General features: G+C 32.4%; 2 protein-coding genes across 2 annotated transcripts; both read left to right on the forward strand.

Annotated features, from left to right (window-relative positions):
• The first annotated feature begins 1,552 nt into the window (after positions 1 to 1,552).
• On the forward strand, positions 1,553 to 1,948 carry LOC141617055 (uncharacterized). Its single transcript, XM_074434225.1, has one exon. It carries the CDS (start codon positions 1,553 to 1,555, stop codon positions 1,946 to 1,948), a length of 396 nt encoding a protein of 131 aa, XP_074290326.1.
• Positions 1,949 to 3,294: 1,346 nt separating this feature from the next.
• On the forward strand, positions 3,295 to 12,497 carry LOC141617057 (uncharacterized). Its single transcript, XM_074434226.1, has 4 exons — positions 3,295 to 3,620; positions 3,792 to 4,038; positions 4,235 to 4,703; positions 12,349 to 12,497. The coding sequence occupies exons 1-4, from the start codon at positions 3,295 to 3,297 to the stop codon at positions 12,495 to 12,497; spliced, it is 1,191 nt and encodes a 396-aa protein (XP_074290327.1).
• Positions 12,498 to 21,172: the final 8,675 nt, after the last annotated feature.

Genomic DNA, 21,172 nt, shown 5'->3' on the forward strand with positions numbered 1-21,172 from the left:
GTATCCCTGCTAAAACTAAGGACGATGCTACGTTAGTAGAGGAAGCAGAAAGTATGGAAAAAAGTAACCCTAATGCCGTATTCACAGGACCGGATGTTGATGAGGAAGGCAAAACCAAAAAGATCCATGATATTGTAGGCATCCCAGAATTAGTTGTAGAGACGGACGAGGAGGGAGAAAAAGAAGAGGAGATAGAGGAAAGTGAAGAGGAGGAGGAATATGTGAGAGACAGTTTGGAACAGGGGATAGAAAACCCTGAACAAGACAAGGAAACAGAGACTGAGAAAACTGAGAACAATGAATGTGATAAGAAAGCAGAGCAAGGTGAAATGTTGCAGATTCAAATTGAGGATGTTGAAGAAGAAATAGAGTACTGGAAGCAGGCTGTGGTGTGCTTTATCCTAGGCGCTAATCCGCCATGGGAGATTGTGGAAGGTTTTATAAGGAGAATCTGGACGAAATTTAACATTGATAAAATTTCCTTCATGCCAAATGGGATATTTTTGGTTAGGTTTAAAACCTTGGAGATGAAAGAAAGTTCTTAGTTCAGGGCATTACCTATTTGACAATAAACCCATGATTGTTAAGTCATGGGAGAAGGACATGGAGATGAATAAGGACAATGTGAAATCAGTGCCCGCCTGGATTAAGATCCATAAATTGCCTCTCAAATTCTGGGGCAAGGGTCTTCCTAAGATTACTAATTTAGTAGGCAAATATGTCAAATGCGATGTGGCTACAGAGGAAAGAACAAGACTAGGGTATGCTAGGGTTATGGTGGAGCTGCAGGTGGATCAACAGTTGCCAGATAGCATATCTTTTAAAGATGAAAATGGAGGAGTGGTTCAAGTGGAAATTGAGTATGAATGGAAACCTGTAAAGTGTAAGAAATGTCAAGGTATGGGTCATGAAATGGGGAACTGTAAGAAGGGGGAACTTAAGAAACCAAGCCAGCAACCTGTTAAGAAGGTATGGAGGCCAGTTCAGAAAGTTATTGTCCCTGAAAGGGCACCAGTAAAACCAGCTGTCCAGGAAACTACTCAGGTGGATGGGAGAGCTGTTGTGGGTTTCCATACTCCAATAAAGAGGCTGGTTAAGATGAGTAGCTGTGAGAGGGCAAAGGAGGGCTATAGTAATGAGACTTTTGGAGCTTACTCCTACAAGGAGGTTGCTGCCTCTCCTCCTAAGAGGAACAATGCTGAAATTGGTAATGCTTCAAAAACTGTTTTATCTAATGGATATGATAGGCTTTTGGAACATTAGAGGGATGAATAGAGTAGAAAAACAAAGAGATATTAATAATTTTTTGCAAGCTAATAATATAGGATTATTTGGTTTACTTGAAACAAAAATAAAGAATAAGGCTTTTCATAAGGCTTCATGTAGTTTTTCTAATTGGTGCATCACTACTAATTCTGGATATCATTCTGGAGGACGCATTTGGGTACTTTGGAAGCCAAGTTGTTTTAGGGTACATGTGCTGGAATATAATGCTTAATATGTACACATGAAAGTTGACTCTTTGGTAGATAGGAGGAGCTTCTGGTTAACCATGGTGTATGCTTTCAATGGAAATCATGAGAGAGAACCTCTGTGGGACAACTTGATAAAGACTGCGAATTTGGTAGCTGGTCCATGGGCAATTGCAGGAGACTTTAACTGTGTGATGAATGCCTCAGAGAGAGTGGGAAGAAATACACCAGCTAGTGAAATGAAACCATTTAGAAGATGTGTTGCTGACTGTGGGGTGGTGGATATTGCTGCAGTAGGGGCCTTGTATACCTGGAACAATAAGCAGAAATCTGAGGAAGGAATATATAGCAGGATTGATAGATTCTTAGTCAATCAAGATTGGTGTGACACATTTACTGATATTTATGCACATTTCCTGCCTGAGGGATTATTGGATCATACACCATGCCTTTTAAAGAGCACAAATCAGAGTTAGGGCAAGAGAAGTTTCAAATATTATAACATGTGGGGTGGTTCAAAGAAGTTTATTCCTTTGGTGAGGGAGCACTGGGATTCTGGCTTCACTGGCACTCCAATGTTCAGACTGGCAAAAAATTTGAAGAATATGAAAGTTGTACTTAAGGAGTTGAACAAGGAGTGCTTTAATGATATTGAGAATGCAGCTACTATCCTACAGAAACAGGTGGAGAGGTTGCAAGAAGTGATAAATAGAGATCCTACTAATTTGCAAAACATTACTGAAGAGTATGAAGCTTCTCTTAAGCTGCAGGAGTTATCTAAGGCCAGGGAAAGCTTTCTTTCTCAAAAATCTAAGCATCAGTGGATTAAGGATGGGGATGCTAACAGTTCTTACTTTCATGGTATGCTGAAAAGGAGGAGGAATATGAATAAGGTTGCAATGGTTGAGGACATGAATGGCAAGGTGTGTGATACTCAGGAGCAAATTCAGAAGGCATTTATTGACTACTATCAAATTCTGCTAGGATCAAGTAAAGAAACAAAGAAGATTCATAGGAGAATTATTGCCCAAGGCCCTGTTTGCAATGATGACCAATGGTATAGCCTGAGGAAACCTGTAACTGGGGAGGAAATTAAGGAGGCTCTATTTAGTATTCCTGATATAAAGTCTCCTGGTCCAGATGGTTACACTAGCAAGTTTTTTAAAGATGCTTGGGGGGAGATAGGAGGAGATGTCATAAGAGCAGTTCAAGATTTCTTCCAGCATAGGCAGCTCCTCAAACAACTTAATTCCACAAATATTACACTTATTCCCAAGTGTGACAGGCCAAAGAGTGTGCTCCAATTCCGGCCTATTGCTTGTTGCAATGTTGTGTATAAGGTCATATAAAAACTACTATGTTCCAGGCTTGCTGAAGTGCTGCCACATATTGTTGGACAGAATCAGGGAGCTTTCATACAGCAGAGAAGCATCCAGGAGAATATACTAATCTGCCAAGATCTGATCAGGTTATATGAAAGGCCTCATGCTTCTGCAAGGTGTATGTTCAAAATAGACTTGCAGAAGGCCTATGATACAGTGGAATGGTGTTTTGTTGAGAATCTTTTGGAAGAGCTAAATTTCCCTCCTGATTTCAAGGCTATGTTAATGCAATGCATAACTACAACCACATTTTCACTCTCTATAAATGGTGAAATGTTTGGCTACTTTCAGGGGAAGAGGGGCTTAAGACAGGGGGATCCTCTCTCCCCCCTGATCTTTATATTATGTATGGAGTATCTGACTCGTACCCTACAATATGCTACATCAAAGTATGAATTTAATTTCACCCTCTGTGCAAGAAGCAAAGACTTACTAGTCTTATGTTTGCTGATGATGTCATGCTGTTCAGTAAAGGGGATGCCACCTCTATGATGCTTTTGTTACAGTCATTTTCTACTTTCTCTAATGCTACTGGACTGCAAGTTAGTGCCTCAAAGTCTAGTGCTTATTTCAGAAATGTGCCTGAGCAATTAGAGTCTGAGATTCTACAGATATCAGGATTCAGTGAAGGGAGCATCCCATTCAAATATCTTGGTATGCCAATACAGACTACAAGACTCAAAAAGCAAGACTGTGAATGCCTTGTGGATAAAATATGTGCTCGGATACATGGCTATGGTGCAAGGAAATTCTCCTATGCAGGAAGGTTAGTAATAGTGAAGAGTGTGCTTAATTCTTTACATTCTTACTGGGCATCTATGTTTATCATTCCCAAAGGAATCATCAAGAGAATTGAGGCAGTTTGTAGAAACTTCCTCTAGGATAACTCTGCAGATTATAGAAGGACTCCTCTTGTGGGATGGGACACCATTTGTAGACCTAAAGATGAAGGAGGATTGGGGCTCAAGGATCAAGAAACCTGGAATAAGGCCATGGTAGGAAGGTTGGTTGACTCGGTATCTATGCAAAGAGACTCAATTTGGGTACATTGGGTGCAAAGTAACTATCTTAAGGGTCAGGAGTGGATGGAATACAAGTCTAGTACAAATTCTAGCTTGGTATGGAGGAGAATTTGCAGGGTTAAGGATGAAATAAGGGCTGGTTATGTCAATGGACAGTGGAATGTTTTTTTTTTTTGGTGTAAACCGGGGTGTCTACCGTCGACAACAGTGTATAATCCCCTCGCCGCGCGTGCTCTCACGAAGAGGTAAACGGCTGGCCAAAGAGTTTGCTCCATTCCCATGGGCAGGGATCGAACCCCTGACCTCATGGTTAAGGGATGAGGTGAGCAACCACCACACCAAACACATTTGGTTACAGTGGAATGTTCAACCAGGAGGTTTTACTCCAGCTGGTTGTTATGCCTGGTTTAGAGGGACTAGGCCAAGAGTTCACTGGGTTAAGGCAGTCTGGAATGGGTGGGCTTTACCTAAGCACCAATTCTTGGGATGGCTGGTTGCTCACGAGGCTTTGAATATAGCTGCTAGATTAGCCAGATTTGGGGTGGATATTGAGGACAAATGTTCTCTGTGTGGTCTAGTCTCTGAAACCATTGAGCATTTGTTTTGTGATTGCTTATATAGTAGAAGAATTGTAAGGGAATTGAACAAGAAGACTGCTTGGGTATTTCCTGTCAGGGAGGTTATGACCTGGTGTGTGCATAGGACAGGAACAGTGCTTCAGAGAGGAATACAAATTGCTATGATGTTGGGCCTTTTGTACCAGGTATGGCAACAGAGAAACAAAGGCAAAATCGAGAATGTTTTGATTTGTCCAGAAGTTGTGGCAGGTAATATCTTGGAGGAGATGAGATCAAGAGTTAGAATCCGAGAGAGAACAACTTTGACAAGTGCAGAAAGAGATTGGCTTATTAGAATGCGTCTTATAAAATGATATCTTGTTTCATGTGTATGATCACCATATAACCACATGTAATTAAATTTTTTATATTTTATATAATTTCTCACATTTCACCAAAAAAAAAAAATTGAAGTATTTAGCAAATATTTTTCTGTATATTTTTTTTCTATGAAATATGGGTCCAAGTATTGTTGTTTTTTTAACAAAATAGGTAAAGTCCCAGAATTAACGAACGATTTTACACTAAAATATCTTTTTACTTAAAAACACTATTAAATTTCAACAAATTTATCTATTTTTTTAATCTTACAAAATTTCTTGTTTGATAGCTCTAAACATAAAAATCTAGAGTAATTATTACCTTATAGAAAAACAAAAAGTTTTTTTATTTCGTTATGTTTTTGAGAGTAAGAGAGGTTGAAAGAGGGAAAGTAGATAATTGAGGGGCAATGTGCCAAAACGCCGAGTTTGGAGAGAAAATATGCGAAGTGTTGTTCTTTAAGTCGTGTTAAAATAATCACTCGAAAAAAAAGTAGTGTTAAAACGAATAGTAACATGTCTTACAATGTAAGCATACCATATGATGATATGATTTTGGAGCATAACTCCTACACCTCTCCTAAATTTTTCCCGTATAATCTCCACATACACCCTACTAATACCGCCGTTACTCACCGTCCTCACTACAATTACAATCCTTAAAACGTACCAAAAAAAAAACAATTACAATCCTTAAACCACTTCATTCACGCACAATAACCGTCGGTATACACAGCACAAAGGAGAGAAAAAGAGAGTAAATAGGGTGAATTTAACTCTTAATTTTCTGTGTGATATTGGAGGCTTTTACCGGGTGTTCTTAAAAGGTTTTAAGCTCAGTCTGCCGATTATCAAGGCCCCGATTAAGGTATATTTTAATATTGTAATCTGTTTTAGATTTCGAAAAAAAAGTTGCAAATTGTAATAATATGTGATACAGTAATCTATCTATACAATATAATAAAACAACAATCATAACATGTTTTTTTTCCCTCCAAAACCTCAGTTCCACACTTAACATATATTTTAGGATCTCTAAAAAATAGGCGCACTAACTAAATAGCCCAATATATGAAATTTCTTTAATGTTGTTTGCATAAGATTTATACTACCATGATTTTATTGTTGTTTTTTTACTAACCTCTCTATATTCTAAGGTCTCCATAATATCATAATTATTTTTAAAATTTTGCTAATTTCCATATCCTAGTATATACAATTGTTTGGCATGAATTCAAAATGTTTCAAGCATCATGTTTTTTACTCGATTAAACAATATTGTTCAATCATACAATTTAAATAATTGTTAGTCTCAAAATCATTCCTTTTACGTTTTTAAACCGGTGTGAATAGTTATTTGTTAAACTGGCCAATTTATATGTTGAAGTGTTCATAACTTTCAATCTATCTATGTATACTAATTAATAAAACAATAACAACTGTCATAGTATTTTCTTGATTAATTTTTTTTATTATTATGATCTGATGTTTTGTTGCCGATCTTCGATTATCATGTTATTATAACATCTCCCCTTTTCTTGTACGAGTAAATTGAATGGGTTTGAGAAGTATTGGGTAAATGTCTTTAGAGACGGCCTCACAATAAATTTATTATGAAATTTATTTTATAATTATAATACAAAACAGTATCACGGGTAATAAAACAGGTGGAACATGGTTAAAAATAAATGAGTTCACTTATTGTAAGAATATATATAAAGTTAAAGAGTCATTTCATGTCATGACTAACAATATAATTATATAAAGGTCATGAAAACGCATAAATGAGTACAGTGTTATATCAATAACTTATTTAGAGACCATCTCAGATCTCTCAATTTTTTTTATTAGTTAATGCTATTTATACGTATGAAATTTGATTATGAGTAGGTTGACATTGTTTAAACATTAATAAGGGGCATGCATTAAAGAGTTTTGATTGGATGTATATTTAACATTAGCGAACATGAATAAAGGATCTACACTCTAGAGTGTCAAGGAGATAATTCTTGATCACAAATTATATTATGATATGATATCGTAATATGGTGCGACCACATAAAAGTAACCATTTTATGGTAAAAATTTAGCTTTTGATATTAAAAATTTACCATTATATTGTTATTAAAAGTGACTACTTCACAAAAAAAAAAAACAATCATTTTACACAAAATGTTCACCATTTCTTATAAGTTGGTCACTTTTATCCGTCTATCATACGAGGGTCACACACAATAACTATGCAATATGAGGTGGGACCACATGCAACACTTTATGTACCTTTTTATGATTTGATAAATAGTAAACCCTTATTTTAATAAATAGTAAAGCACGATTCGCGCACAAATGTGTAAAAATTTGTATTGAACTGAGTTGCAGGTTAAGTTGTTTCTATTAGTAGTATGATTACATAGGGATTTTCACTAAATGTGGATGTTCGGTTACTCTTTGAAAAACGTATGAATCATGAATTATATAAAGATTAAGTTGGTCGGTTATCTCATGTCTACAATTTATAAAATTTGGAACTTTCCCTTAACAGATGGTAAAAGGAGCATCCAGAGTGACTATGAATTAACATATTGGGCTAAATCGGGGTCGAGATATTTCGATTTTTTTTTGTGTGTGTGTGTTGTTGAGTTATGTCGAATTCGTACCATCAACCTGTGATAGTTCGTTTTTTAGTAATAATGATAAGGTTATTAACATATATTTATCCACATTTCCGAGTTATGATCAATAATTTGAAGTTAAACATTTCACAAATGATTATGAATATTTTATTCATATTTATATATTTTGCGTATATACACAAATTATTTTAAAATAATTTTGAATGATGTTTAAAAAAAATGTTTACAAATATACCCATGCAACTTTGCACGGGTTTTAAGCTAGTATGTTTATATATAACATAACAAAGGAATTATGTTCAAAATTTTAACGAACCACTAGTAATTCAACTGTGAGATTTGCGGGGAGGCGATTTTCTTTATTGATTTCTGGGTTAGATAGGCCACCTTATAGTTCTTGGTAGAGTGTATTTAGCATATAAACAACCCTCTTTTTACGGCCCTTTTTACGGCATTTTGCAGCGGTTTTATCAGTTGCCAGCCTTCTTCTTGAGTCATGTTTTTGTACCTGCTTTTACGTGTCATGAAAACCCGAGTTTATAACTGTTGTGTTCGTTTGAGAGGTCGTTTGGGTTCGAACTTGTGTTGCCCTTTCTTTCGCCCTGGAAGTGTTGTTTGTTTCGTTATATATATATATATATATATATATATATATATATATATATATATATATATATATAGAAATATGATCATGTAAGTCCTATGTTTTATGTTAAGTCCAGAAGTCCTATTATAAACCATTAGATCTTATAAAATGGATGGTTAAGATTAAAAGAAAAAAACACAAAAATCACACTTCCTATGCATAATTAATTCCTTGTCTCCATACCCCAATTTCCTATACACTAATTAATTCTTTCCCATATAATTTTATTCTCTCTCTCATCAAAAAAATCTGATTTTTTTTTTTTATCAACTCACACTATTTCTCCTTTTCTTCTCTTCCATTTTACCATCTTCATCATTCATTTAACTCGTTTATTCACATTCTTTTGCCTATTTTCGTGTTTGAGATTAGATTTTGTAAGTAAGTTTCTATATCCTAACATAATTTCTCTTATTTTTGTTATTTTTAATATGCATTTTACGATATTTTTCGTGTGTTTTACAATTTCCGCGTAAAATAAAAGCGGTTTCATAAAAACCTCCGTATATCTTCATTCGGACTCCGATTAAGGCGAAACAAAAGCCTTAGTTTTTTATTTTTTCGAGGCCATCGCATTGGTAATATTTTCATATACCCTTTAGTTATGAAAATATCAAATACTGCTCGGTTGTCCTCGAAATATAGTCGTTTGTGTGTTTGTTTCTTGTGAAATTTTTGTTGAATTTTGTTGGAAATGTTGGTTAGGTATTTGGGATAATTTAATAGTGCAATTTAGTGTTTTTGGATAATGGGTGAGATTATTATAGTTCAAAATATAGTAGTTTGTATAATGGTTTTTTTGTTTAATTATATCTACGTCTTTTAATTATAAATTGTAGTTTTTTATGAAGATGGAGATGATGATGATGATGATGATGATGATGATGATGATGATGATGAGTATTTGGCGGTATACATTGACGTTGAAGATCTTGATGAGTCTTTGGCGTTATAGATTGACGAAGAAAATGTGAGATTTAGATTGATGGATAAAGAGATTTCGATTGATGGATGAAGAGATTTTTATTTATTATATGTAATTTTAGTGATTTACGAGTATAACTTTAGTCTTTTACGAGTGTAAATTTAGTACTTGATAGTGTGATTTTGAATATATTAATTTGAATTTATGTAATTTTAAGACAAGTTTATGTAACTTTAATGTTTTACGAGTATAACTTTAGTTCTTGATGGTGTAACTTTTGTCATTTATGAGTGTAACTTTAATTTTTTCTGAGTGTAACTTTAGTTTTTTATGAGTGTAACTTTAGTGCAATTTAATTAATGAGTAAATTAATTATTTAGTTTCAAGTAAAAAGGGTGTAACCTAGAGTGAATATGGTGTAACTTCAATTAAGATATAGTATTTTACGAGTGTAACTTTAATACTTAATTGTGTAATTTTATACTACAAAGTAATTTTATCGCATATTATTTTGAATATTTGTAATTTTAGCATAAGTTTATGTAATTTTAGTGATTTATGAGTGTAACTTTAGTCTTTTACGAGTGTAACTTTAGCCTTTTACGAGTGTAACTTTAGTCTTTTATGAGCGTAACTTTCGTGTAATTTAATTAATGAGTAATTAATTATTTAGTTTTAAGTAAAAAGGGTGTAACTTCAAGTGGATATGGTGTTAATTCAATTAAGATATAGTGTTTTACAAGTGTAACTTTAAACCCTAATAGTGTAATTTTATGTTGGAACTTCCGGAAAATTAGCAGTACTCAAAATTTAGAAAACTCAATTGTATAAGAAAATATTACCATTGCGCTGGGCTCGAAAATATAATAAATTTAGACTTTTGTTTCGCCTTAATCGGAGTCTGAATGAAGATTTACGGGGTATTTTACAAACCCGCTTTTATTTTACACGGGTATGAAATTTCATTTTTTTACATCCTATATTTTGATTTTTGAAATATAAATAAATCATATTAAATTAATAAATTAAGTTGATAAGAAAGAGAAAGTAATTGATTAGATAAATTGGGAATTGAAGTTATTAGGGACAAAACATTAATTGCATGTTTGGTGAGTGTTTTTTTTTTTGTTTTAATCTCAACCATTGATCTTGTAAGATCCAATGGTAGAGAGGAGGACTCAGGGACACAACCAAAATTGTGGACTCTCTGTGAGAACATATATATATATATATATATATATATATATATATATATATATATATATAGAGAGAGAGAGAGAGAGAGAGAGAGAGAGAGAGAGAGAGAGAGAGAGAGAGAGAACGATCACTCGGTGAGAACAAACACTAACCATTGGATTAAAAAGAAATCCACGGTCCAAACTAACCTCACACAAACATAATCAAATTAAAATACAAACAGCCCACCCACATTTACTATTAACACACGACATTACCCACCAAATTAAAATATAAACAGCCCAACCCATAGTCTCTCTCCTCTCATTTCTATTTAGCACAAACACACTCATCTGTCATCTTCATTCACTACGAGTCTACGACCCATCGTCCATCGTCGTTACTGCTGGCAATCACCAGAAATGCCAAAACCACGGCGAGCTTCCTGTCGGCGCAATTTGGTGACGCCATTAATCTCCCCGTCGTCGTTACTGCTGCACCACCAACCCCGACTTTTCTGATTCATGAACCCCAGGTCTCGACTCTCCTTCCTTCGGCCCAGATGACGACATTGATCTCTCCATCACCATCATCACATTCATCACAGTTGGTTATATTCATCAAATACGACGATGTATCTGGATACTATATTGATGTATCTCAAACAAATTTTAATGTACCTAGTGATTAATTTCGAGTATCTATGTTAAGATACATTAAATTAGTTGTTAGATACATCAAAAATTAGCGTAGGTACATTGAAATTAGTGTAGATACAATCCAAATCTGGGAATCGGAAATTGGGAATTTTGGTTGTTGGTGATTCTCATTGGCCTCGCTGGAGTTGCGTCGGCAATCGAATGAAGGCGAAACCAGAACTGGGATTTGCAAATCGGGATTAATTGAGGAATTGCGAATATGAGTGGTTGTGAGAATATTGAATCTGGTTGTGTTTGCGTCGGAGGTGCGGTAGCGAAGTAACAAGGCGTCATCGTGGTCAAGCAAACTCGCCGGAACCGTCAGAACGGTTGAATGGTTGTGTGAGTGGTGTTCGTGGAGGCGATTATATGGAGGCCGACGGTGATAATGGTTTGTGATGTTGACAGCGGTGGTGACTGTCGGTGATGTCTATGGCGGTGGTGGCTGCCGACGGTGGTTGCCTGTGATTTGTGATTGTAGATGGTGTTAGTTGTTTGGGTTTTAAGTTGACTTCATTAAAATTAATTGTCAGATAGTATTTGTTGTTAATGTTAGTAATTAGTGTGGATAGATAGTGCGTTCTCACCAGATCTTATATATATATATATATATATATATATATATATATATAGAAGTAGGATCAAATGAGTCCACTCCTCTTAGGTGAGTCCGTAAGTCCAAATCTCAGCCCTTAGATCTTACAAAATGAAAGGCTAAGATTAAAACAAAATAAAAGGGTGAGATATAAAAGAGACTCAAAACCCTAATTTTTCATTTCAGTCATCACACAAATCTCTCAACTTCTCTCTCTACCTCTCATATCTCTCAAACACAAATCTCTCAAGTTCTCTCTGCCACCACGACAACTCACCGCCACCACCTACGCCGCCGCCGCTCTCTCCTACTCTTTTTTTTTTTTTTTTTTTTTTTTTTTTTTTGTTCTGTTTCGAAATCTCGAAAATCTCACCTGCCGTCAACGACCGCTGCCTCTGTCTCTCCCCGTGCCTTCCTCTACCTCCCTCTCTCCCCGACATAAACAACACCCCGCGCCTCCCTCTGTCTTCAGATCTGCCGCCTCTGCTTCCCCTTTCTCTTTTTTTTTATTTTTTTTTTATTTTTGTGGTTGTGTGGTCGTGGTGTGTTGCCACCGTCGTCCCTCAACCGCGGTTGCAATTTTTTTTCCAGATCTTGAACCCTAGGGTTTGTGGCGTGTGCGTGGTGGTGTGGTCGGGTGGTGGGCGGCGTGAGGGCGGAGAGGAGGTGTTGGTGAAATTCAGATTAAACATTCAGATTTTGTTTCATTTTTTTTTTTTTTTGTATTTTTCAGATGTGAGTAGGAGTGTTTGTTGTTGTTTGTGGTGGGTCATTTGTGGTGATGGTGGTGGTGAAGCCGTGTTCCTGCCGTTTCTGTTTTCGTCTTTTTTTTTTTTTTTTTTTTTTTTTTTTTTTGCTGCAGGGTGTCGTGGTTGGTGGTGGTGGTTGCAGGGGGGTTTGTGTGGCTGGCATGGTGGTGAAGTTAGTGGTGGGTCAGGGGCGGACGTTGGTGGTGGGTCAGGTGGTGGTCGTATTGGCCGTTGGTGGTGGGTTGTTAAAATTACTCACTAGCATTAAAGTTTCGACTCACAAGCATTAAAGTTTCGACTCACAAGCATTAAAGTTACACTTACATGGACTAAAGTTACGACGGACTAATAATACTCGCCAAGGACTTAAAGTTACAAACCTAAAAAAATAAAGTTTCAAAAATTATGACTAAAGTTACATTCATAAAATTTCAATATTTACGTAAAATTTATAAATTAGCAAAATTAATTAAAATCAAAATTTTATATTAGAAAATGTCTAAAAAAATTAAAGTTTTATATTTTAATAACAAAGTTTCACTCGTAAAACATTAAAGTTACATTTATAAATTAAATAAATTCAAACTTTTTTTACTTAAAATTGGTTAAAAATATTAAAGTTTTAATTTTTAGTATTAAAGTTTCATTCGTAAAATATTAAAGTTTCATTTATAAATCAGTAAAATTAAATAAATTCAAATTTTTATATTAAAAATTGTCTAAAAAATTAAAGTTTCAATTTTTAGCATTAAAGTTTCACCTTAAAATATTAAAGTTATACTCAAAAATTGATTTTATATATTTAAAATCAAATTTTATAACATAAATCTAAATTCAAAGTTTAATATTAAAAATTAGTTAAAAAAATTAAAGTTTCATTTTTTAGCATTAAAGTTTCATTCTTAAAACATTAAAGTTACATTTATAAATCTGTAAAATTAAATAAATTCAAATTTTAATATTAGAAATTGGCCAAAAAAATTAAAGTTTTAACTTTTAGCATTAAAATTTCATTCATAAAAGTTAAACTTATAATTGTAAAGAATTAAAGTTAAACTAATAAATTAAAGTTTCAGTTATAAAACATTAAAGTTTTCATCTTAGAATTGTAAAATCTCAACCATCAATTTTAGAGATCAATGGCTAGGATTAGGACTTAGTGGACTCACCATTTTAGGTGGACTCATTAGAACTTGCCTCTATATATATATATATATATATATATATATATATATATATATATATATATATATATATATATATAGAGAGAGAGAGAGAGAGAGAGAGAGAGAGAGAGAGAGAGAGAGAGAGAGAGAGAGAGAGAGAGAGAGAGGGAGAAAAAAAAAAAAAAAAAAAGAGAGAGAGAGAGAGAGAGAGAAGGGATCAACTAAGGCCATCTTATATATTTGAGTCCATAAGTCCTTCTAAGGGCCATTGGATCAAGACAATGAAAGGCTAGGATTTGATGTCAATATGTGGCTACAAATTAATCCCTCCACCTTTTCTCTAATTAACTCATCAATTCAATAAACCAATCTCACTAATCATTCATCATCTCATTATCACAACTCCTTCTCCTCTCTCTACATCTCACTTTTTCTCCTCTCTAAAAAACCCCAAAATCCCAAAAAACCAAAACCCAAATAAATCACCCACTCCTCTCATCTTCATTCACCACCACCCACCACCACCCCCACCCGACACCAACTCACCACCCACCACCACCGCCGCCACCTCGGTATTTATTTATTTATTTTTTTTTTCGTTTTGGTGTTAATTTTTATGTTTTGAGTTGTTTTTTCCATTCGTTTTTTTTGTTGTCTTTTATTTTTTTTAATTGTCTTTTATTTTGTTAGTTCTCGTTTTTTTTATTTATTTTTCTCAAATCTCTTCTTGTTATACGTTTTTTTTAAGATTTTGGGTTTTAAATCTCGTTTTTTTTGTGAGATACTTTTTTTTTTCATCTAAGATCTACTAAAATGTTTTTCATAAAATTTGTTGTTTTAATCTTAGCTATATAAAAATTCTTATAATTTGTTGATTTTAATCTTATATTTCACATTTTTATATAAAAATGATATAAAATGACTAAAGTTACACAGTTATGGGCAAAAGTTATATTGTTATGGACTAAAGTTACACAAAAAAAATGGACAAAAGTTATACAAAAATTTCCTAAAGTTATACAAATATGGACTGAAGTTATACAAATAAGGACTAAAGTTATACAAAAACTGACTAAAGTTATACGAATATGGACTAAAGTTATACAAATAAGGACTAAAGTTATACAAATATGGACTGAAGTTATACAAATAAGGACTAAAGTTATACAAAAACTGACTAAAGTTATACGAATATGGACTAAAGTTATACAAATAAGGACTAAAGTTACACAAAAATGGACTAAAGTTATACAAAAATGGACTAAAGATATACAAATGCATTAGGAATGTGTTGAACTTCTACTCAATGAACGTATAACTCTAGTAACGATATGAATAACTTCTACTCAACGAATGTATAACTCCAGTAGAAATGTGTATAATTTCAATGACTTTAGTCAATTTTTGTATATCTTTAGTCAATTTTTGTATAACCTTAGCCCATTTTTGTATAACTTTACTCCTTATTTATATAACTTTAGCCCATTTTTGTATAACTTTAGTCCATATTTGTATAACTTTAGTCCATATTTGTATAACTTTAGTCCATTTTTGAATAACTTTAGTCCTTATTTGTATAACTTTAGTCCATATTTGTCCATTTTTTTTTATAACTTTAGTCCATTTTTGTATAACTTTAATCCATTTTTGTATAACTTTAGTCATTTTCGATAAATTAATTGGATAACTTTAGTCCATTTTTGAATAACTTTAGTCCTTATTTGTATAACTTTAGTCTATATTTGTCCATTTTTGTATAACTTTAGTCCATTTTTGTATAACTTTAATCCATTTTTGTATAACTTTAATCATGATTCATAAAAAAAATTAACAATGAAAAATAAAAATTTAATTTATTACTAAAAATAAACAAAACCGTCTCACAACAACACCAACACACAAATTGTATAACTTTAGTCATAAATTGTATAACTTTAATGTTTAGAGGGTATAACTTTAGTCGTAAATTGTATAACTTTAATGTTTTAAGGGTATAAATTTAGTCGTAAATAGTGTAACTTTAATGTTTTAAGGGTTGCACATATGGGCATTGAAGTTGTACACAATGACCACTAAAGTTGCACATATGGAAGAAAAAACCAAATATTAAAAAAAAAACAAATAACAATGATCACTGAAGTTGCACATATGGGCATTGAAGTTGTACACAACGACCACTAAAATTGCACATATGGGCATTGAAATTGCACATAATATCACTAAAGTTATAAGTTTAAATTTTAAATCTGAAAAATAAAAACAAATGAGAAGAAGAAATAAACTAAACAATACTACATTAATCCATAATAACAAAACTACTGACATGGAACTATAATGCCCAAACAACAATAATATTGCAAAAAAAAAAAACCATCTGAACTTTAAGATTAGAATCTAAAAAAACAAACAATAACTTTAGCCGTAAATATTATAACTTTAGCCGTAAATCGTATAACTTTAATCATAAATATTATAAATTTAATAGATTTAAGATCTGAAAAAAATAACAAATAAAATAAGATCTGAAAAAAATAACAAAAATAACAAAAGATTTGAAAATAACAAAAATCAAAATAAAAAATTAGAAACTAAAAACAAAAAGGATCCACAATAACAAAAAAAAAAAAAATGTAACGACACACGACGCCAACAACCACGACAAAATTAAAAAAAAAAAAAACTGAAAAACAAAGAATGGTGGCTGTAGCAGCAACCACCACCACCACCAGGACGCCCCACGACGACAACAACCACGACGACAACAACCAATAACAAACAGATCTGAAAGAGAGTGTTGCGGTAGTAGGTGTTGCGGTAGTGGGTGTTGAGGAGGGAGGGTGTTGCGGTAGTGGAGCCGGGACATGGCAGAGGAGGGAGGGTGTTGCGGTAGTGGGTGTTGCGGTAGTGGGTGTTGAAGAGGTTATGAGGACGGCGGTAGTGGGTGTTGCGGTAGTGCGGGGGTGGTGGCGTGGGGCTGGGAGGTGGTGGTGGTGGTGGTGGCGCGGTAACCGTGAGGATGATAGAGTGTTTTTTTTTTTTGGTTTTTTTGTTGGTAATTTTAGAGAGAAATGAGATATAGAGAGAGAGTAGGTGGGTGGGATAATGAGAGGAGGTTAGGATAGGCTGAGTGTTTAAGGGAGTTTGAGTGATTAAGGAAGATAATTAGCTGAGATGAAATTGTAGCCTTCCATTTATAGAGAGAGAGAGAGAGAGAGAGAGAGAGAGAGAGAGAGAGAGAGAGAGAGAGAGAGAGAGAGAGAGAGAGATGTAACTTTAGTCCTTAACAGTCCATTAAGGTGTAACTTTAGGCCCTGTTCTTTTGGACTTAATTTCAGTTGTAATAAGTTGATTGATTCAGATCTATTAAGTTGATTCATTTCGATTGATTAACTCCATTCGATTCGATTGATTGATTCGATTCTGTTGATTGATTCAGATCGATTGATTGATTGATTAGTTTATTTCAACATTAATATTATTATTCTTATTTTATATTCTTATTGTTATCATTATTGTTATATTAATTTATTTACTTTTGTTATTATTATATTAAAATTTATTTTTAATATTTATTATATTACTATTATAGTTATTATTATTATTTATATTATTTATATTTATTATTATATTATTATTATTATTATTCATGGAAATAATAGTGTATTAATATTTATTATTATTATTATTATTGTTATTAATATATTCATTTATATTAATATTATTAATAATATATTTATTATTATTATTATATTACATTTATTATTATTATTTATAATATTTATATTATACTTATCATAATTGTTTTTTAGTTATTATTATTAATATATTATATTATTTAATATATTATAATATTATTATTAATATTATCATTTATATTACTAATATATTATTATTATTATTACTATATTTATTATTATTATTACTATTTTATTTTTAATATTACTTATTAGATTATATTAATATATTATTATTAATAATAATGAATAATATTATTATAATATTTATTATTATAATTGTTATTATTATTATTATTATATTATTATTATTATTATTATTTTTAAGGATGCGCGCAACTTTCATTAAAAGAAAAGTAAAAGTTTACATGAAATTGGTGGGGAGCCGAGAGACAATCTGGGCTCCACACCCTTATTATTATTATTATTATTATTATTATTATTATTATTATTATTATTATTATTATTATTATTATTATTATTATTATTATTTTTTTTTTTTTTTTTTTTTTTTTTTTTTATGAAGGGATCTTGTGAGCTTTCATTAAAATAAAAATAAAAGTTTACATGAAATTGGTGGGGAGCCGAAAGACAATCTGGGCTCCCACACCCTTAGCAATAGCAAAGCTAAGTCTAGTAAAAATGTAAGCAGCAACCCGAGCCCCCGCATCCTGATTGTTATTATTATTATTATTATTATTATTATTATTATTATTATTATTATTATTATTATTATTATTATTATTATTATTATTATTATTATTATTATTATTATTATTATTATTATTATTATTATCTTTTTATTTTTATTTGATTCATTTAATTCGATTCAGATCGATTCGATTCAGTTTAGTTTTATTAAGTCCGATTCATTGATTCGCCCCATTAAGTTGGGTTCAAACAATTTAAGTCCAAAAGAATAGGGCCTTAGTCCACTAGAGTGTAACTTTAGTCCATAATGGTGTAACTTTAGTTCACAAAAAAAGTGCAACTTTAACTTAACTGGAAAATTAGAATCAATAAATTTTACAAAATTTGAATATACAAATCTGAAAAAAAATGTAACTTTAATAAAGATAAGTGTAACTTTAAGAAAAAAGTGTAACTTTAATAAAAATAATTGTAACTTTAATAGAAATAAGTGTAACTTTAACTTTAATCTGAAAAATGGTAAAACAAATCAAAGGTATAAAAAAAATAACAAGATGAAATTTTAAATACGAAAACTAGAAAAAAATATATAACAATGCGAATTTTAACAAGGCGAGATTTGTAAAAATATAAAACTATAACACTCCTACAAAAAGTGAGATGTAAGACTAATTTTTTTTAAAAAAAACCTAAATAGATCTAAAAAGCAAAAATGGACCAAAAAAACACAAAAAATGCAAAGGAAATCTGGAAAAAAAACAAGAGATCTGGACATATGGAAACCAAAAACACAAACCAAAAGCAAAGAAAATCTGAAACAAAAAAAGGACGGAGGACGGAGGAACGACCACAGCCACAACCACCAACACCGTACGACAACCACGACCACATTACCGCCACCACGACTGACCTGTGACCACCGCACCCACGAAACCACCATTCTCTCACCTTTGCATTTTAGATCTCGTTTTGGTGGTGGTGGTTTCGTTGGTTTTTGTTTTTTTTTTGTTTTTTTTTGTGGTGGTGGTTGAGGGTGGTGTGAGAGATCTGAAAAGGGTGAGGTTGTTGGAGACGAAGGAGGAGGTGGTGGTGGCTGTTGGAGATGAAGGAGGAGGTGGTGTCAGTGTGTTGTTGTGGTGGTTTGGTATGGCGGCGAGTGAGTAGATGAGGTGGTGAAGAGGAGAAAGGAGATGGTAGGGTGCGTGGCGGGGTAGTGGCGGTGGTGAGAGGTGCGGCGGTGGGGTAGGGGAGGTGAAGGAGGGGTGGTGAGATATTTGGGTTTTTTTGTGTGTTTTATATTTGGTTTTTTTTTTTTGTGTGGGAGATGGGAGAGAAGTATTATGGGCCTTTGGATGGTGTTAATTGTGTATGATAATGAATTAGTGAATGTATTACTAAAACTAGAGAGAGAAGTGAATTAATTAGTATTAAGTGTGTTTTTTGCTTTTAATCTCAACCTTCCACCATGCATGATCCAAGGGTTGTGGAAAGGACTCATGGACTCAAAGCCATATGAAGGACTTAGGAGAACTTTGCTCTCTCTCTCTCTCTCTCTCTCTCTCTCTCTCTCTATATATATATATATATATATATATATATATATATATATATATATATATATATAGTGAAGTTCTCCTAAGTCCCTTACATCAATTGAGTCTCTTAATCCTATTATGGGCCTTTGGATGAAGGAGATGGAGGGAGGGGATTGCATCTCAATGGAGGGCTAGAAATGAATCTAGCTAATCTTCCTCCCTAATCATTCCTAATCTCCTCCTCATTCTAATCTTATTCTTATCATCCATTCACTCATCTCTCTTTCATTCATTCCAAAATCAAAACCACATCTCTCATCCTCTCTTCCTCTCATCAACAAACCCAAAAAAAAACCAAAAAAAAAAAAACCAAAACCAAATCAAAACAAATCTGAACACCAAAACAAAAAAAAAACAAAACCAAATCAAAACAAATCAAAACAGCCACCACAGCCCGCACCCGACCACCACACCGTAACCAGCCACCACCACCACCGTTTCTCATATCTCTCCCGTCCCCTGACACGACCACCGTGCACCCGTCCATCGTACAACTCTCGTCCCCTAAAACCTCCACCACCGCACCCCTCTGCCGGCGACCACCAACCGTCACCCCACCACTACTCTCCTCTCCGTCTCACGCCACCACCCAACCTCCTTCCTTCCCTTTCCAGCAACCACCACCCCGACCTCATTTCTTCCCTTTTCAGATTCTTTTTTTTTTTTTTAAAAAAAAATTTCAGATTCAGTTTTTTTTCTCAGTTTCGATTTTTTTTTTTAATTTTAGTTTTTTTTTTTTTAATTTTGTTTCTTTGTGATTGTTAGATCCCATTTATTTTGTTTATTTTTAATTTTGTTGGTAATTTTTAATTTTGTTAGTAATTTATTTTGTTGGAGGAAGATGGTGAGGATAGTGTAATTTATTTTTAATTTTGTTCATATTTTTTCATATTTTTCTATGAGTTTTCAGATTTGGTTTCATGGTTTTTTTCAGATCTGGTTCATATTTTCGTATGATATTTTCGTTTTTTTTTCTGCATTTTTGAATTTATGTTTTTTTAGATTTCTTTTTTTAAAGTTTGATTTTTTTAGGGTATTTGGTGTGGTAATTTAAACAGAAAATTACACTTTTTTCTTATAAAATTACACTTTTTTCTGTTAAAATTACACTTTTTTCTGTTAAAATTACACTTTTTCCTTTTAAAATTATTATTGTTATTATTATTTTTTTCAGTTTAGTTTTCAAATTTATTGTTATTATTAAAACCTCATCCACCATTAAAATCTTGTTTATTTCGATTTTTTTCTTTCTGATTTTTTTTCTTTCGGTTTTTATTATTTTAGATCTAGTATGGTTGGTGTTTATTTTTATTTTTATTTTTATTTTTGTAATTACATATTATTTTGTGCTAAAATTATAGATCTTGTGTTGTTTTTAAAAAAATTGCACAACCTTCAAACATTAAAGTTACACTTTTTTTTGTTAAAAATACATTTATCGTCATTAAAGTTACACTTTTTTCTGTTACAATTACACTTTTTCCTATTAAAGTTACAATTACACTTTTTTTGGTTAAAATTACACTTATTTCTGTTATAATTACACTTTTTTCTGTTAAAATTACACTTTTTTCTATTATAATTACACTTATTTCTGTTATTGGTACACTTTTTTTGGTTAAAATTACACTTATTTCTGTTATAACTACACTTTTTTCTGTTAAAATTAAACTTTTTTCTATTATAATTACACTTATTTCTGTTACAATTACACTTTTTTTTTTTAAATTACACTTTTTTTTTGTTAAAATTACACTTTTTTCTGTTAAAATTACACTTTTTTTTGTTAAA

This window comes from Silene latifolia, chromosome X (genome assembly GCF_048544455.1).
Source record: "Silene latifolia isolate original U9 population chromosome X, ASM4854445v1, whole genome shotgun sequence".
Lineage (NCBI taxonomy): Eukaryota > Viridiplantae > Streptophyta > Magnoliopsida > Caryophyllales > Caryophyllaceae > Silene > Silene latifolia.

Bases quoted from the DNA above. Each gene is read 5' to 3' on its own strand.
- LOC141617055 (XM_074434225.1), top strand. From the start codon at position 1,553: ATGGTGTATGCTTTCAATGGAAATCATGAGAGAGAACCTCTGTGGGAC.
- LOC141617057 (XM_074434226.1), top strand. From the start codon at position 3,295: ATGTTTGCTGATGATGTCATGCTGTTCAGTAAAGGGGATGCCACCTCT. The intron at 3,621-3,791 runs GTTAGTAATAGT...CACCATTTGTAG, and splicing joins AAATTCTCCTATGCAGGAAG to ACCTAAAGATGAAGGAGGAT. The intron at 4,704-12,348 runs GTAATATCTTGG...TTTTTGCTGCAG, and splicing joins TTGTCCAGAAGTTGTGGCAG to GGTGTCGTGGTTGGTGGTGG.